This window comes from Lonchura striata, chromosome 4 (assembly GCF_046129695.1).
Source record: "Lonchura striata isolate bLonStr1 chromosome 4, bLonStr1.mat, whole genome shotgun sequence".
Taxonomy (NCBI): Eukaryota; Metazoa; Chordata; class Aves; order Passeriformes; family Estrildidae; genus Lonchura; species Lonchura striata.
Window position 1 is genome coordinate 63007321 of NC_134606.1, and position 18450 is coordinate 63025770.

Genomic DNA, 18450 nt, shown 5'->3' on the forward strand with positions numbered 1-18450 from the left:
AATTGCTATAGAGATCTTTTTACATGAGGGTGGTTTTTAATCCTTCATTAAAGAAAAAAAAAAACAACAGCAAATAGTTTTAAAAACAAAATATGAAAATGGAATTTATAAACAGATTTGGATATTTGTTCTTCATATCACTGAATAATAATAAAAAGGGACATTGCTTCTGTGCTCATGTGAGCAAACACATAGTGTTGAAAGTCAATGTGTTGCTGTTCATGTAACTCATACTGATTTAGAATTCCCTTTTTTCATGTCCCTTTTCTCTTTCTGGTTATTTTCTAGATTCAAAAACCTGCAATGAAGTTGACCTGGAGAATTCTGTAGATTGGGAAGTGAAGACAATTACTAGTGCTATGAAGCAGTATCTGCGGTAAGGCTGTCTCTTGTTTATTTGGTTTTTTAGACTATAAATTCTTATTTTAGTTTTCCTATGCAGTATGTTAAGCTGCACTAGTTAGTTTTGCTATGTTTTGGAATAGGAGCTCATTTTGTACAAATACCATGTTTGCTATTTGTTTTGGAGGAAGCAAAATCCTTCAGCAACACTAATACTCATGTTCATGAGACAAGCCTACTTTGGTGTTAGACACAGAATCATTTCACTGATGGTTCAGAAACCTGAAATGTTACTAAACTTGCTGTGAATCATTACTGAAAATTAGTGAAGATTGTTAAAATTTGTTTCCTTTTTGTGTTTGTGTAGTGGAATGAAAAGGAGAAGGCTGTAAAATTTTTAGTACTTTCCTCTTTTCCTTCTGACCCTTGCTCTGATGTTCTGTGTGCAATAGTAATAATATTTTGAGTGTTAAAATTTATAAATAAGAATTTAAAATATGTTTGCTATTCAAATGGCTTTGCCAATTCCTAATAAAGCTATTTTGCTAAATTGCCTAAGAACATAAAATGTCACACTTATGCATTTCTTGTAGTGTAACCACAAACATTGTACTTTTGATCTCCTATTTTTATTAAATAAATTATTATTACAACCACTATCAATGAGTCCTGCAGAAATATTGTAAGGATACAACTCTTAGATAATATAGAAAAGTAGAAAAAAAATAGGGGCATAACTGTACATGATAAAGTATTTCTCCCCTATAGTATTTCCCATCTGAGTGTTTACTCGGATATGCAATATTTCATGAGCATCATTAAAGTCAATATAATAAATGGTTTTAACTCTGGTGGTGGTGGTTGTTGTTAGGACCTTAGTCTTTCCAGTAAGGCATTGACTTCTCATTTGTAGTATTTTAAAAGTGCTAATAAAGAATGAATTGCCCAGTACTTGTGTACAATCTTGGTGTTGAAACTGGAAAGGTATCTTATGATAGAGGTATCACTTCAGCACATGGAAAGGTGAATGGTTGCATTTAGTCTTATTTTCCTGATAATATAAAGTTTTCCTTTTGTTCTAGAAATCACTGAATTCAAGGGCCTTTGTAACAATGGTTGCTTCCAGTATGAGAATTATATTACTGAATGTTGTAAAGGCTTCCTAATTAGAGTAAATGCAGCTAGAAGAAAATACAGTTAAATTTATTATATCATCCTTGTTTTACAGAAACCTTCCAGAGCCACTGATGACATACGAGTTGCATGGAGAATTCATCGTTCCTGCCAGTAAATACATGACTGTAGTTCAAATAGAATATTTTTGTTGTTGTGTCTTGTGACCTCAGGAGCACCCTGCAAACTCAATTCCAGAAAAATGCTTCATCCCAGTAAAAATACAGAAACAAGAAATAATAAATGATTTAAGAATATATTTTAATCAGTATTTAGTTCCAGTGTGTGTCAACATGTAATGTGACTTTCTAGCACAGTTTATACTTTTATGGAAAAACTTTTGGATAGCCAGTGTAAACATTTATTCTTATTATCTTAATTGCATAATGATAAGCATCAACTTAATCTGTGATTTTTTTTTTTTTTTTGCTTTCCATTTATAAAGAGTATGAAGCTTAGCAAAAGAAAGTACATTAATTTGAGCTCATTTGAGTCCTTAAGGCACAACTGCCTGTGTAGGCTGGCTAGAATGTTCCTCATGTATTAGAAGAAAGGAAAGAGCAGGCCAGATTACACTGTGGCAGTTCAAACACAGACTTGGAGAAGACACAACAGCATTTGTAGCTCAGTTGTATGGTATCTAGTGTACATGGAATTTTTTTGGAAGAGGATAGAGGGAAACTGTGTAAGAAAATTTTTGGCAAAGTATCAGACAGATACTTAGCTGATTTTCTTTCCAGCCTGTAGCACGTCTGGCAAACTGTGGAAAGCAGAATTAAAATAAACTTTGAGACAATTGCTTTATCATCTTCAGATTGCTATAATGACTTTCTAGGACTGCAGAATGTATTTTCTTCTGGTCCTTAATTCAAAATGAGAATTAGCTGAGGAAATTTGTTGCCAAAGCACATGCTAGCAGGCAAGTGCTTAAACAAAATTTGACATCCTTACCTATGTGGTGAGTCTTCACATTTGTATTGGAAAGTGTTAAAATAATTTCTCTACTTCTGAAGTTTTGCCAGCAGTTTCCTCTCTTTATTTTTCTTTATATTATAATATTACTTACTATATATTGCTTATATATATTACTTACTATATACTATATAGTATTATTTATGTTTTCTTTCTATTATATTTCAGTAAAGGAATTCAGTTGAAGTTACATGTTTGAGACAGTACAGTGTTTGTCAGTAGCGAACAGCTCAATAAAGGAGTTGGTTCTGGGGAGGGAAATTCAATCAACATTGCAGATCTGAGTTACAGTATGCTCAAAAATAGGTAATCAGGGTTGTTTCCTATGTTGGCTATAAAAAACCAACACTGGAAATAGCTTGGAGTATCCTTTTCCCTGAAACTGTTGGATGAGGAGCCTAAATAAAAAGGTTTACTTTCAGTTCTTTCCCTTTATGCATATCAATATAGATTGAAGCTACATGAGCTTTGACTGCATCTTGTAATTAAATTGTTTAGCCATTCTTTAATTAGAATTTGTGATCTCACATATGCACAAAATAATCTCACTTTAAAGAAGGCCTCTTTTTTCTATGAGAATTTTGTAGTAGCTCCCTAGAAATTAAGCATTTTGCTTTTTGGTAGCCTTTTTTCTTGCAATCTGTGCAGGGGTATTCACTGCAAAAGAATGAAATACAGCCCTAAAATCTACAGCAATATGCAAAGAAAAAAAAAATCTGAAGCAATATGCACTGAAGAATCTGAAGAAATTGTGGTATTTTATAGGAAATACACTTAACAATCAAAGTTTCCTTTGAGAAAAATGGGACCTGATCAGTCCCTCATGTCAAAACTTCTTGCATTCAGAATAAAGTCTAAATTTTTCTCATTCTGCACTTTCTAGGAAGTATTACTATAGGTAGTAGAAATGCTTCCATTTCTTTCATTATAACCACTACAGAGATGTAATTTTGTGATTTAATGCAATTTCAATTAGGAAGATGGTTTATTTTCATTTTTACAGGTTTTTGTTTTCATCTGTGTACCGTGAAACATGTAGGGGTCAAATTTATTTGATTTGACAATCAACATGCAAAAATAAAAGCTCTTTGCTTATCTATATTTCTGTACTGTACTGGAGATGCCATTGTTATTCAGAACCTTTGTCATAGTAGTCTCTGTAGGATTTTTTGCATGTTTATTCTTCTGTGTCTTCAGAGGTCATTAGGTTTTCTAAGCATTTTGGATCTGCATGCAGTTTCCAATGCAGGGTAGCCTAAATGCAGCATCGTTAGGTGCACAGTACCAACAAAACTGAATTCTAATCATGAGGACCATCAGTTAATGATGCTGAGGTGGAAAGCATCGCTGCTCACCTTGCAGTGTATTTCTAAGCAGATGTGCCCAATGCAGCTAAACAATAACTGCGTCTATCAGTCTTTAAAAATAGATTAACAAAGGCATCCTTTTGCAGGTGGATTGAAAGATAAGTTCTCAAAATAAGTAAATAAGTTGATAATTCTAGAACACTATTACTTGTGAAAACAAGCACATATGTTCAGTGTTGCTATATTTGGAGAAACATAAGTGGTGAAGTGTGTGCAGTGTGTTTCCAAGCAGGGGTGGGAGAAGATTTGTGTTTTTGTGGATCTCATTTTATTTTAATTTTATTTTGAGATATTTATTTCTATATCCCATAGAAAGTGGGAGTCCGGAATCTCGAGTCAATGCTGTTCACTTCTTGGTCCACAAACTCCCAGAAAAGAACAAAGAGATGCTGGAAATTTTGGTGAAACATTTAGCAAAGTGAGTGCTATGACCTGCTTTCCTACCTTGTCAGAATTCTTGTCTTTACCTTTCTTTAACTACAAAGGGCTTTAGTGAAGTGTGGCTGGAGCTAAAGCCCATTTTGATGCTGTCATCCTCAACCCCAAGAACCAAACGTGCAAAAACAGACAAGACATTTGACTCACGCTGTGCATATTTTGGCGGGAAAGGCAGAAATCTAAGACATTAATGAAGCCATAGAAATATTTACTTTAGCAGTCCTGCCAGCAGCTGAGGGCTTGATTGAAGTGAGAAAGGGAACATTATACTTTCTTTTCACAAATTCTGGCAGAGGGAATAGTGGAGATCTGTTAGCAAATTTAAGTTGGTTTCACACTTGCCCTGGTCCAAGGCTAAGTGCATTTTATATATTTAAGTTCAGTAAGAGGCTGGTTTTCTTTTTAAGATGCTGGTGGAAGAATGGCATTTCAGTTTTCCAGAATTTAGTAAGACTTTATTTGGAGAAACTTTGCACAAAACAAACTTCTAAAACATAGATTAAGGAAATGTAATGTTTTCATTCGTAGACTGCAGTTTCCAACAGCAATGGAAATTTTTCATAACCCATTTCCTGTTTTTTCCTTCAATTCTTTTCAAAAAGTGTTTCAAAGCATGCCAAGATGAATCTAATGACTGTGGCAAACCTAGGGGTAGTATTTGGACCGACCTTAATGAGACCACAGGAAGAAACTGTAGCAGCCATCATGGATCTGAAGTTTCAGAATATTGTCGTTGAAATCCTGATAGAAAATCACGAGAAGGTAAGTTTTGCTACGTTTTCACATTTCTGAACATTATCTGAAACAATCTGCTAGCCTTAATGGGGTTAAGCAAGGAGTTAAGCATGACATTAAACTAATAGTTTAATTCTAAAGAATATTTTCTATACACTGTACGCTTTTAGTTATTTATCCTTGATAATCATTCCTGTTCATGGATGAACTGACATTTCAGAATGCATATTTTGTGGCAGTAGTAGTGCTTCTGTGTGCATAGTACACCAGTAGATTTGCATTATGATATTTGCATTTGCTTTTTTTTGGAGCAAAAATGATACAAAACTAGAAAAGAGAAAGCCCAAGTTCAGTTTCTAGCTCTTCCATCAATGCTCTTTCATCACTTTGACCAGGCTCTGAATTAATGGTTTTGTCTTTGTTTTATCTCAGAGTTCTCAGAGTAAAAAAGACAACTTTACTGTACTCTGAATTTTATGTATGAAAAGCATTATGAGAGAGCCAGATATTAACACTTCCTTTGTTTTCAGCTGAATGTGTGTTATTTTAAGCCTTTGTATTTGAAGTAGTACTGAAAATAGAAATTGTTGTTGCTGCTTTACTAGAGTTGCCAGTTACTGAAGTGCCTCACATGTACAAGGTACTGTCCAGGATATCACTGACTAATCTGGGACCTGAAATAAAAAATAAAAATAGTAGGAAAGTAATTTACTTGTTTCCTTACTTGGATACTCATTTGGGAGTCCCTTGTGTCTAATTGACTTTTGTGACTGGATGTTTAAGGTAGTTTGTACTGAGAGATGGACAGCATCTCCCTAATTCTTACTGTCAAAAAAAAAAAAAAAAGTGCTTTGGAAAAATCCCAAGATATGCTTTTTCCTCTCCTTTCTTAAGCACTCAGAGCATTACAATTGTTATTTCCTTTAAAGGTTAGCAGTGTTGAAATTGGCTATTTAAGTCAAGTGTAATCTACCCTAAATAATATATGTCTCAGGCTTTTCTGACAATGTAACTATGCTCCCTTCCTGATACAGGCTGGGCAAAACTTCTGTTGGCATAGCTGTGTCCGCATGGTGGGTTTTGTTGGCTTAGTTGACTTAGGGTGTAATGCTGTCCTCACACACACTGGGCAGATATGGTGTTATTCTGTTGGAAAAATACTGGGCTGCACATGTGGCTCAAGTTCTAACCAATAAATATTCCAAGAGCTGTAAGCCATGGTATTAATTTTGGATCTCAGAAATGAAAGTAAACCTTGCAGCTGAGCTCATGATTTTAAAGTTATTGAGGTGATCACACAAATTAAAGGAAGTTAAGAGAGAACAAGCAGAGCCAGGGTGTTTTAATAACATGTGGAGGTTGAGTTGTGTTTATTCAAATCACCACAGATTAGCACCATCCTGTTATTATGCCAGCTCAGTCACATGTCTCTTAAAACTGGACATCAATTTTACATTTGAAACATTAGTGGCCTTTCTTGCTCCTCTGAAAATGTGGAGAAGCGAGGAGTGGAAAGTGCATCAGTATAATACTGCATCATTTTCCATAATTTCTTGGTTTTATGCCTTCTTTAGAACTAGAAGGTATAATTTTTAAGGAATTTCTGTCATTTCACTGCCAATTCTAACAGTGAACTTGTCATCAGTGGTCTGCCTGCAGCAGCCTCTCCCATTCTAGACCTGCTTCCAAAATGGAAGGCAACCCCAAGTGTGACCTCTGTGTGTTTATAACAAAGGCAATGGAGAGGTGTGTTGAGTTACTGCAAAAATTTTATAGTTAAACTGAGTATGCTGCTTTTACAAGTGATATTTCTTCATTTAGAGCAGACCAAGGACCTACTTTTAAAGGCAAGCAAGATCATTGCCAGTTTAATGTTTGTTTTATGTTGTTTTTTAAAATTTCTATGCATTTCAGACTTTCTGAGTGTCTTGCATTAGATATTTTTATTTATAGCCCCAGTGAAGTCCTAGGAAATGTCACCGGCTGTGGGTTAAAGTAAAATATTTCATTCAGCCACTACTCTGACTCTGCTAATTTTTAGCAGCTTCTGCTGATAGGAGCAAAGTTTGGAATTGTAGGAGAGTGATGGACTCAAGATGGAGATGTGCTGGCCCTTCACACTTGGTGCATATGTAATTTCCAGTACTCCAGTAATTTCTGTTACTCTGCAGAGAGGCATTTCTTTTCCCTTGCAGCAAAGGAAATTATCAACACACTTTCCAATTCTAGAAGCAGGAGCCATCAGCATTTCTGGTACAAATAACAGAAACCTGGTAGGCAGAATGGTAAAAAATGATTAGGATTCCTCAAATATTTTTAAATTCCATCAATGCCCATTATGTGTTTTGTGGATAGCTTTATTGAATGAGAATCACTATTCATTTTTAGGAAGAGATATAATTGGGTTACTGGGCTTTGAAATCGTGGTGTGGTCATTCCAGTATCATCACTTTTTGTTCTAATTAGAGAATTTCTGTGCGATGAATGTGTGGAAACCTGAACACAATGACTTGCCCTAAGATAAAAGTATCATGCTTAGTGAATAAGCTGGTTTTGTTTGTTTGTTTTGTTTTTTTTAAATTTATTTTTAAGCTTTGTTGATACATACATTTATGTCCTGCTGGCTAGAAACCAGTCAGTACCACTTCTACCTTGCTTATGGGCTGCATATGTGCCTCCAATCCATGTCTATGTACCAACTGCAGTGTGCTGAGGAGGGGATGTTTTGCAAAATGCTGAGATTGGAACACTGAAGCTACACCATACAGCCTGATATGTTGCACAATGATTAAGAGTAGGAAGGGATAGAAGAGCATCAGGGAATTGTTTAGCTCCTGTCAGTTCTAGGCAGGACTCTGTCAGGCAGAGTATTTCACAGTGCCCACTTAGAAGGTGAGCTGCAGATCTCTGCTTTGAAAGAAAAAGACTAAAACTAGACCCAAGCTGAGATATTTTACTTAGGACTGTCAGAACTACCTGCTGTGGAAGCAAGGACAGTCCAGAGGATATTTAAACCTGCAAAATGTCTTGCTTTGCTTCTGTCCTATGGCTATAGGGGAAGGACAGCCAGATTTTGTGTCTTCACTAAAGAAGAAAATTCATGTTTGTGTCTCATCATTATTTTTGCATTGAGGTAACAAGCTCAGGAGCTGACTGCAGCTGTGCTTGTACAGTGCCTGGAGCAATCTTGGCCTTTAGGTAATCTTCTAATGAAGTCTTAGTCAACTTGGCCCCAAAAAAAAGGTTTTGATTTCTCTTCTTTGCCTTCTCCAAATGAGTTTTAAGGGTTTCAATTAGTTTTTCTTCCCATGGGCTTACCAGACTGGAAATCTTGGACATTTCAGCTCTTCTGGTCTTTGACTTATGGTGAGGAAGAAGGGTCCATGCCATGGCAGCATGAAGAGCATGCACATATTTATCTTGCTGTTTGTTATAGTGTTCTGGCATCTTATTGGAGTGAATGTCACTATTCAAACAGCTTGTTTATATGCCATTTAGAAATGCCTCAGTGGTAATGTGAACCATTTTGGTTTCTCAATTCCCTGAATATTATTTTAAGAAGAAAAAAAAGGCACCAGGATAAAAAAAAAGTCTAAGAAATGAAAGAAGATGAGGGAGGAGGTTGGAATAAAAATCTCAGTGGGACTGAAATATTTAAACCAGTGTATGGGGGAGGAAAGAATAGTGAGTACAAATAGCAAGATTATAAAAACAGCAAGAAGATGAAAATTACATTGAAAGAAAATTAGAAGGAAAAAAGCAAGGGGCTAGACCTAGAAGTTCCTTCTGGAGATTGAAAGACCAGAATCTGAGGAAAGGGGATAAGCTTCATAAAATATATCTTTTTCTCAAATTCAAACAACCTATGGGCAAAATTATCTCAAAGACACTCAAACTGAAAAGCTCAGTATTTCCTATATATAGGGCAGATACCTTTTCCCCATCAGACTCTCTATATAGGGGAAGGATTTTACATATTTTAGACAAAATGTCTTTGATATGTTCAAAACAGTTTTAAGGGGAATTTTTTTAATGAAATACTCTTTTTTGTACCTTGGGCACTTTCATAATTTATTTTTTAAACTAAAAAAGGAAAAGAAGAATTTAATACTACTGAGCTCTTAAGCCAACATCAACTTCATGTAGTAATCCTTGAAAAATCTTGTCTTGAAATGTATTAGAGTGCATAATACATGCAATATTCGTGAGACAGAAGGAATGGAAGTGGATGAAGTCAGTTTGTTTCAGAGCATGAAGCAGCACAGACTCCTCGTGGCAATCTAGCAGTTCTGTTGTAGGTAAATGCTTTAGGGTGGAATGCCATGCCACCACATAAACTTAAGACTATTTTTTGGCAACAGAGCAGATCTTTTGAAAGGGACACATGAGAGTTACTAAAGAGGGTTTGTTTCGACCTTCCTGTTGCTTTGCCTTTGGCTGCAAAGGAGGACCAAGAAGCAGCACAGTGTTATTATGGTGGTTTGCTGTGGTGCAGCAATTTGAAACCTCCACAAGCTGAATGTTTCTCAAGTCAACAAACACTGGACTTGGAGGGGGGAAAATGACATTAAAATATCTCCATTAGCGTTATCTCAAATATCTCCATTAGATATCAAAATATCTCCATTAGAGTTTGTGGTAAAAACATGTGAAGGTATTCAGGACGGTATTCAGCACGTGCTGAACTTGAAGCATGTAAGTAATCAGAAGTGTCATTGAAACTGTTCCTGAACTTAATTCTAATTACATGCCTATATTGGCTGAGTCTCAAGCAGAAAGAGCAACAGACACAACAAAGAAGTTCTAGTAGGAGTTAGAGCAGCTCTTTTGTTCCACTGCAGTGTGAGCAAACTCTTTAAATTCTTTTTCTGCTCTGTAGATAGCATAAAGCCCTTCCATATGAGACACACACATGTGGTGGTAAATTGACTGCAATTTTTTTGTTTGTTTAAAAGACTCCAGTTTTCTAAATGTGGTCTATGCATGGTAAGAAGACTGAATATTAAATCTCTACTCACGTTTGTGACTGGAGTTGATGGTATTAGAAGCAGTCTGGATCAATACCTGGATTGGTATGCTGCTAGACTGGTCCAAAAGAAACAAAACATGCACTGTGAGAAATCATATTATGTTAATTAAGAAAATCAAAACAAAAGTCATGATCTCAGGGGTGGAAGAGACCTGCTGAGATGCTGTACTACAAATACATGGCACATAGAAATAGTATACAGATTTCTGACTTCTTGATTTGCCTACCATATTTACAGTGAATTTGGGGGAACCTCCCTCTACTTTATACAAAGTTTCAAAGTGATAGAGATCTCATCTTGTGCTGCCCACAAGCAATGTTCCTAAGTTAGTAAAGAGAAAGGATAAAGGAGTGGCATTCAAGTGACTAATATTTGCGTCAGTCTTGATGGTCAGGGTGCTGTGCTTGCATGTGTGGAGGAGGAAGCAAGGGAGAAGTCCTTATGGAGACTGCCAAAATGGATGTTCTTAAATAAAATCTTGTTAGTAAAAGAAAATATTCTGTAAGATATTGCAAGAGGCATGAAGAGGGGAAAAGTTGTTGCGATTCTGAAACGTTTAAAAAGTAAATTCTTATGCAGAAACTGTGTGACATAATGTGTTTTGCATGTATGCTTTAGAATTCTAGTAAGCTTTTGCCTTGCCAGAAGGACTAGTGTATTTCAAACCATTAAATAGTTTTGTATTAAAAATACATGGCAGTCAGCTGATAATACTTTTATTTCCAATATTTTCCAGTGCATGCTTCTTGCACTAATAAAGCATCAATGTATGTCTAAATGACATACAATAGAACAGAGTGTTCTTTATCTCCAAAGAGCCTATAGTCATAGTGCAAAGTAAAAAATGTATTTTAACAAAAACAATGAGCAGAAAATACTTGAAAAAGCAATGATGGTATAAATCCTTGTAATGGTAGAAAGGATATCTGTGAAAATGCTTGTGAGATTGCAGGGTTGGCTGCAGTTGGAACTGTGTCATTTGCAATAATCTTGAAGATCTTGTCATTTCATTCTTATGCTTTGCTTGGTGACAGTGTGGTAGGGGGAAAAATGTGGGTTTTTATATTAAATTATAGTATTCATAAAATCTGCAGTAAAATATATTTACATATATATATATATGGTGGTTTTGTGTGCATATGCACACATATATATTTTATGTTTTTACATAAATATATGTTTATTACAAATGAAGGGGCAATACCTGTGCTGTGTTTGGCCATAGTTGTTGTTTTTGCTTGGTCTTGTCTTTGGTTTCCAATGCCGTCTTTCATCTTAGGACTTCTCACACTCTTTGTAAGAGAAAATGCATGCAAATATTCTTCTTCTGCATTATTTTCCTTTGAGAAGTGTGTAATGTTTTAGAAATCAAGATAATTATATTGACTATTCAATCTTTTAAGGCATTTCTCTGCTATTTTAAGTAGTTCCTATAACTAAACAAGATACACATAGCTATAATGTGTAACAGGGAAAGATAACCTTTGTAGAATACTCTCCTTGGTGTGAGTTAAGAGTAGGTGAGCACAGAAGAGAAGGTGAACCTGCTGCTCCTGCTGGTGCAGTGGACAAATGTGGAGGTATTCCCAGCCTGGTATGTGGTTAACTCTCTCATTTCCTTTGGTGGCTAAAATGGATTGTTTGATAGCAGAGAATGGGCTGCCATCAGGAGCATTCTTCTCATGAAACTGTTAAAAGGTGGAGCACCATGTGATATGGTGGAAGCTGCAATCTTTGTATCGGGAGTGCTACTTTTAGAAAGGCTGACTCAACAAACTTGTAATTCACGAGTGAGCAAAGGACACTTGTTTTTAAACTTAGTATGGTTTTCTTTTTTCTATTCCCTCTCCTTTGCAGCTGTCCTCCAGACTGTAGTGTTGTGTCTTGCAGGCTTTTTAGTTCCTTCAAAACTTGAAGTACACAGTTAAACACAATCAGGGCAAATGAGTGCCTGTTAGAGTCTACTGATGCATCAGGTCTGTCTGAAACTTCACTGGGTTCTTTTGTCACTCTTGTAGTTTGCAGATTGTCCAGATCTGTAGTAGTTCTTGTATAAGAAGAGCAGATAGCAGATACTCCAGTGCGAAGTGGATCACAAATCCCTGTAAGCAGTGTTTCATTTAGTTGGGGGTGATCCAGCTGCCAGGCAGATGGGCTCAACAAATGATATCTTTGCAATGAGGAAAAGGTTGCCTTGGATGGATTCAATTTTTATTTATTTATTTAGAGAGCTCTGTGCTTTGGCTCACAGCCACGGATGATTCCTGTTTCTTGTTTTGACTTACACCTGGTTACTTTCCAGGCTGCATGCTCTTTTGCACTGTAATTCAGCAGTGGGTGCCAGGCAGCATCCAAGAGCATTATTGATGCTGTCTGGTTGGTGGCCCTCTAGAGACTGAGCCACAGGTAGTTTTCAGTTCTGGATCTGATTTTTTCCCCCCATCCCCAATACAATGATTGTGAATAATGTAGAAAGGTATTTTGTGGTTTGTAGCAGAATTCAAGCCTCCAAATCCAAAGCCTCAGAAAACCTGCATCTTGTGCAATCTCACAGAAAGCAGTGCACAGCAAATCATATTCTACAGTATGTAAGTGTTGGAGTGCAAAAGATAGGATAGCTAATTTGAGGCAGGCACACCTGTATTGGAGTGGACACCATGATAATATTTGTGAAGTAAGTAATTTAAGAATTCTAATGAAGTGGTTGATAATTTTTCTTGGAGAATTCTGTAAACATTTAAAAAATATTGAATATTACTTTTATAAGTAATCAACTTTAATCACATTTTCCACACTGACCACATATTCTGTTTAGACAGCAATAATTCCTAGTACACGTAGTTTTTATTTATTGAATTGTGTTTGTGAACAAGAAAAATAAATAGATACTTTGACTAAACCCAGGAATGTAACATGTTGATCTAACATTGTCCATAGTAAAGTAAAAATATGAACCGGTATGAAACTACAGTAACAAAGGAGAGTTTTTAAAAAGATTTCAGTACTCTGGAAGTTTTATAAAACTGTTAGAAGTGGTGCAGAAATCAGTTTTGAAATAAAACTTTTGTCCTAGTGCTCTAGGAGTTGATATTTTGTAACTTCTATTATGATTAAACTTTTATTAACTCCAATTAGCTTCTGTAATCCCTTCAAATAGGGAATAAAAACCCTAGAACTTTTCATGTTATTGAATGTGGTTTTTACTCTTAAAAAATGGATTACAATTAGTGTGCAATTAGTGGCTAGTGGTTATAATTAGTGGCTGAACTATTGTAGTAGTGTTTTAGGATGCATATTTTCACCTTGCAATTTCTGAAATGCTTATCTCTACACTAAAATTATAATTTGACATAAAAGACATCATTTCTTTGGTTTCAGAAAATGGCAAAAAGCACAGTACAACCATTGTCTTCATTATCCTAAGAGGAAAAAAATGTTGAAAATTAATCTGAGTAAGAGCACACTGCAAACCACAAAGACAGTTGGCATTTTTTTAGTGTTTTTGTCTCTGATATAAATATTTGAGTTTTGGTTTTGTGCAGATTGATGGGTTTAACCTGAATTGGGCTTGCATTACATTGAAAAGAAGCTAAGTCAAGGAAAAGACCATGGTGATAAGCTCCTCTTGGACTGTCCCATTAACTGCTAATGTATAAAGTATTCTTTAATCAGAATATATTATATCCAGTTGTCATGGAAATGCAAGGAGTACCATAGGGATAAAAAGTGTAAGGGGACAGCAGTACATGTGCTGTAGCTGGATGGTGTTTTATATTATTCAGTGAACATTAGTGGAAGTGTCTGTGTTTGTATCTTTTATTTAACAATGGCAAATCAAGTTGGTATTGAAGGGAAACTGCCCAGGTAGAAACTTATGTTGTTCTTGTCATGGGAAATACTCTTCTCTATAACAAATGAATGTAGTAATGGAGCCTATCCCACCAGTGGAATTCAAAAAAAATTGGAATAACCTTGCATGTTCTAGATTCCTTTGCATTACACAGTGTCTTCTGGTGATCTGGTTTGTTTTTGTATTCCTAGATATAGATGCATGTTCTGGGTGCCTGGTGTTATGAGAGTGATAGGGGTTTTGTCTTGAAATAGAACCATGGCACTGCTTTAAGCTGATTTCTTATAAGTTTATCTTCATTAGCTCTATTACTAAGCCTCCAGTTTTTTGTCCCCTCTTTTTCATCCCACTCTGTCCTTGCTATTCGCTTCCCACTGATTTTTAGAGGAAATTTTAATTACCCCAGTGAAACAAAGCAGACAGAGATGACCTGATGTCTGGGTCTTTTCCTAAAGTAATTTCTGGCAAACATACTGAAATTCATTAATTAGTTCTGCTTGAGAACAGAACTAACAGATCGGTATTCTCTTGTAGCAGTAGAATCTAATCTACATTTCCATGTACAGCTATACATCTAGTTGTAAACTTGTGGAATAAGCCAAGGTAAACCCTCCCAGCCATGGGTTTTTTCAGTATCTAAAATCGGCTCTCGTAAGAGCTCAGGATCTAGAGTCCAATGCTGTTGCTGCAGATTAAGGGGGGCCTGGCAAAATTGCTTGGGCTGCTGCCATGTGGATTTGCTGGTAGAATACAGTGCGATAATATGTTGAATTTGGCTCATTACTCTGAAGAAATGCTGCCACAGACACTGAGGGACACAGATTTCGGAATTGGAATGATTCTATGTTGGGATGATCTTGTGCTCACTGCTCTAGACAGAGCTGTTATTAGTGCTGTATGCCCAAGATGGTTTGTGGTTTGTTTAGCCTTGTAAAGCATCCATTTTATACTCCTACATAGAGAAGGAAATAGGTCAGACTTAGCAGAGTTTAAATTGCTCCACCAGAGTTTCATCTTTTTCGTTGTAACTTTTACACTGCAGGTTTGGAGATTCATCCTCTGGTTCATTCAGAGTGCACTTTGAAATTTTGCTTTCATGGAAGATCAGACCTAAAGAACCATTTATAATACTGGACTAACTGGGACTGACTACCAGAGGGGTTTGTTGCTGGATTAAAATTTTGAGTATTACATATATTAGTCTTCTCCCAAGTGTAAATTGTTACACTTAGCTTCAGAGTTTACTCCCAGGTAGGTCAATAGCAAGATGCCAGTGTTTTTGAGAACTAAATTATAGAGAACTGATAGTCTTTAAATCTCATGCAGTTTGACCACAGTGTCAAAAACTGTGTTAACACTGAATGTGAGTGTGAAATCTTTAAACTTTGAGGTTGGCTTAGTATATTTTATCACTTCTAGAATGATGTAAGTCAATAAGCATACCTCACTCTTGTCTTTATTACAGGAATTAGGTTAAGCTGTGGTGACTTCTGTAGTCCAGATGAGTGATAGTGGTAGATCTGGCTTCAGGGAGTGTGTTTTTTTGAGTAGCAAAACAATAATCTCTTAAATAGCAAAAACCAACCTGTTTTTCCTTGGGAGAGTTTCCCTCCAACTGGATATGTGTGATTGCCTTGCCATGCATCTGATAGCAGCTGCTTGTAGTGCAGGACAGTACTCACCTGTGGTCACCTTGTTCACCTGTGGTCCCATGCTGACTTGCTTTTGTGCACCAAATGGCCTCACACAGTGCTGCTGGGACCATTTCAGGTGCTTACATTGTGTGTGTGTGATGTTGAATTCAGTCCTCTCTGTGCATGCATTGGGCTTCTGACAACAGGTCACTTACAGCTGGCATCTTTTATTAGCCATGAAACATTTATCTTCAGTGATGTTTAAATAGTTAATAAAGTTAGAAGCAAATTTGAATAAAAACAAAACCAACTTTTTTCCCCACAGATAAAATAAAGTAGCTCTCCATCCCCTCATTCTCAGGCAGACCTAACAGTGCTTCTGTCAGTGCAGCAGACAAATATCCAAGCTATGATGAAACACATTTGTCTATTTAAGTGAAAATAAAGCAAGAAAGATAAGCTGAATGCTGTATGTGCACTTCTGAAGGCAGAGGTTGATGTTCTGCTTGCTTTTCAGATGCTCTCCTTTGCAAAACTGTAATATAAGCTGAGGCTTTGGCCTACAACAGAAAGATTGCTGCTGCTGAAAAATGTTTCATTAGGTCTGGGCTGGATTTTATTTTCCTGCTAAAAAGACAAAAAAGATACCCAAGTAGGGATGAACACAATTATGAACTGCTTGAAAGAGCAAAAATTCTTCTTGTCTTTTTGCCTTTGTGACTCTAATTTCTCATGCTAATAATTTTGGAAGAGTATATTGCAATATTTGTGAGAGACAAAAAACAGTGAAGAAATTCACTGCCACCTGTGCAAGTCACCTAGAAGCATACAAGAAAGCTCATCTCTTATGAAGTACTCCAGGGAAATACTTGTTCTTCTCACCATCACTAATTTCAGCAGAGATCCATGGATAAGGCTGTAGAAATAAGCACAGCTGTGGAATATGGCATAGTAAAGAACATGCTGAAACTTCTTGGCAGAGAGTTGTTTGCCAGGGAGCCCGAATGCAATTCTTAGTCCATGGAAAAGATGGCATTTCAAGTTTTGGTACCTTTGAATTTTTCGGAAGCAAATATTTATGCCCAAACCTGCTCAGTCTAGCTTTATATTCACACATAAGGGGGCAGTGTGGTACTGTTAGCCAAGTGCCATGGAGGTGCACATTAGATTTCACTATTATATATTGCATCATGTTTTAAGAAATGGCTTTAGAACTCTGAGCACAGCTAGAGCTTTGTCACTGGCTGTTAGTGCTGCTGTGTCTGTACTGGGGAGAACCAAGTTGGACAGCTTCCTCTCGTCTTTGTAAACATTTTGTTTTTAGAGAGTTGCTATTTTGGCACTCTCTCGTAGTCCCTTGTTTGTAAGCATGTGAAGGAGGAGGAGACAGTTTTCCTAACGCTGGGATGGGGAACTTCAAATTAGAGCATTTTTACCTCCCCCATGCAACATTTACTTACTGGAAAGGAAGGTAATGTTTCCACTGAAGCTTTCCTGTGCACACGACACATGGGCTTCTAGCCCACTGCTGCCCAGTTTTGAGAATATGATTATTTCTCCACTGTTTTCGTGGAATATGTCCTTTCTTGATTATTTTGTACCAGCACAGTCTTTTACGTGCCAATAGAAAAGTGATGATTAAGTGGCTGAAAGTCAATGCATGCATAGGATCTTAGGTCATCTTCCTACATGTTAATATTCAGGGTTAGAAGGCCAGGATATGATGGCATTTAGGATCTCTAGTACTTTTAACATGGTGTTTGGAGTGCCTTACTGCAGGATGTGTATGGCATTGTTTCTAACCTGTCTGGCTTTTAGTGTCATACTGCACCTGACACATGCTATTGTTATCCAAATATGTGTTATCTGTGTTGTCCTTTTGTAGTTTCTGCATGAATTTCTACTTTATCTAAAGCTTCCCCTTCAAATATTGATTTCATCTCTCCTCTGCCATTTGTCCTTATAGTAAATATCATAAAGTTGCAGAGCACAAGATCATCATACACTGTTTCATTATATCTTGTTATAACTCTGTGTTGCATTGCTGTGAGGTGCTGTACTGACACAGGAGTTTTTTTACACAGCTCCTGTTTGGGTTTATGTCCTTCTTTGTCTTTGTTGAAATACATATGAAGCCAATTTGTTCATGCCATGATCACTTGTAGAAGGCTGCAGGTAAATTGCATGCCAGCACACTGATAATTTCTAGTAGTAATTCAGCACTGTTAGACTGTCCCCTTTGTGTGACAGTTAAAGTGCTGTCAGGTACACTGAATCTATGTTGTTGGTTAATTCAGAGAGATATGACGTGGAGTGGTGATAATGCTGATGGTCGTGACTCAAAAGATAAAATGATGATAGCAAATGCAATCCTTTTTATATGCATCTTTGTGAATGTCAGTATTTAATATAAAATTGTCTCAATATGTAATAGTTAACAGAATAAATTCTCACGTGGTTTGTTACTATGGTATTTCTCACTAAAAACTCCTGCCCACAAAATTTTCCCCTTGCTTTCTTCAAGAGTGTGGTGTTTCTTTAATTCAAATGGCTAGTATAATGATACCACAAGCTTTGAAAATTAAAATGAGTATTCTGGAAAAATTACGAGTTCTAGCTAAAGCTATAAAGCATTTGGTTTACTGGTTCCTAAATTAGTGTCTTTCATTTTCTCCTTCCCCTCCATCCTAGCTGGTAAGTGTGACTGCAGATGTTTTGTGTTTGAATTAACTGATTGGCAGCTTGGTTAATGTGTAGAAAGTGCTATTGGTTATTTCCACATTATATTTATCTATCTATTTATTTATTTATTTTTAAAGCACTCATTAAAAACCCATGACATACTCCCAGTCTTGAAGGAATGGATTTTTTGGCTCCTGTCTGCTTTGAATGAAATCCAAAACAAATGT

The 18450-nt window shown here is 36.4% G+C and overlaps 1 protein-coding gene across 2 annotated transcripts in view; it reads left to right on the top strand.

Annotated features, from left to right (window-relative positions):
* Window positions 1-18450, top strand: part of ARHGAP10 (Rho GTPase activating protein 10) — a 136799-nt gene that overhangs the window by 83757 nt on the left and 34592 nt on the right. For both annotated transcript variants that reach the window (XM_021536597.3, XM_077783017.1), the window contains exons 15-18: window positions 289-376; window positions 1571-1629; window positions 4167-4272; window positions 4895-5054. In XM_021536597.3, coding sequence (XP_021392272.1) covers window positions 289-376; window positions 1571-1629; window positions 4167-4272; window positions 4895-5054 — 413 coding nt within the window. The remainder of the gene's footprint in view (window positions 1-288; window positions 377-1570; window positions 1630-4166; window positions 4273-4894; window positions 5055-18450) is intronic.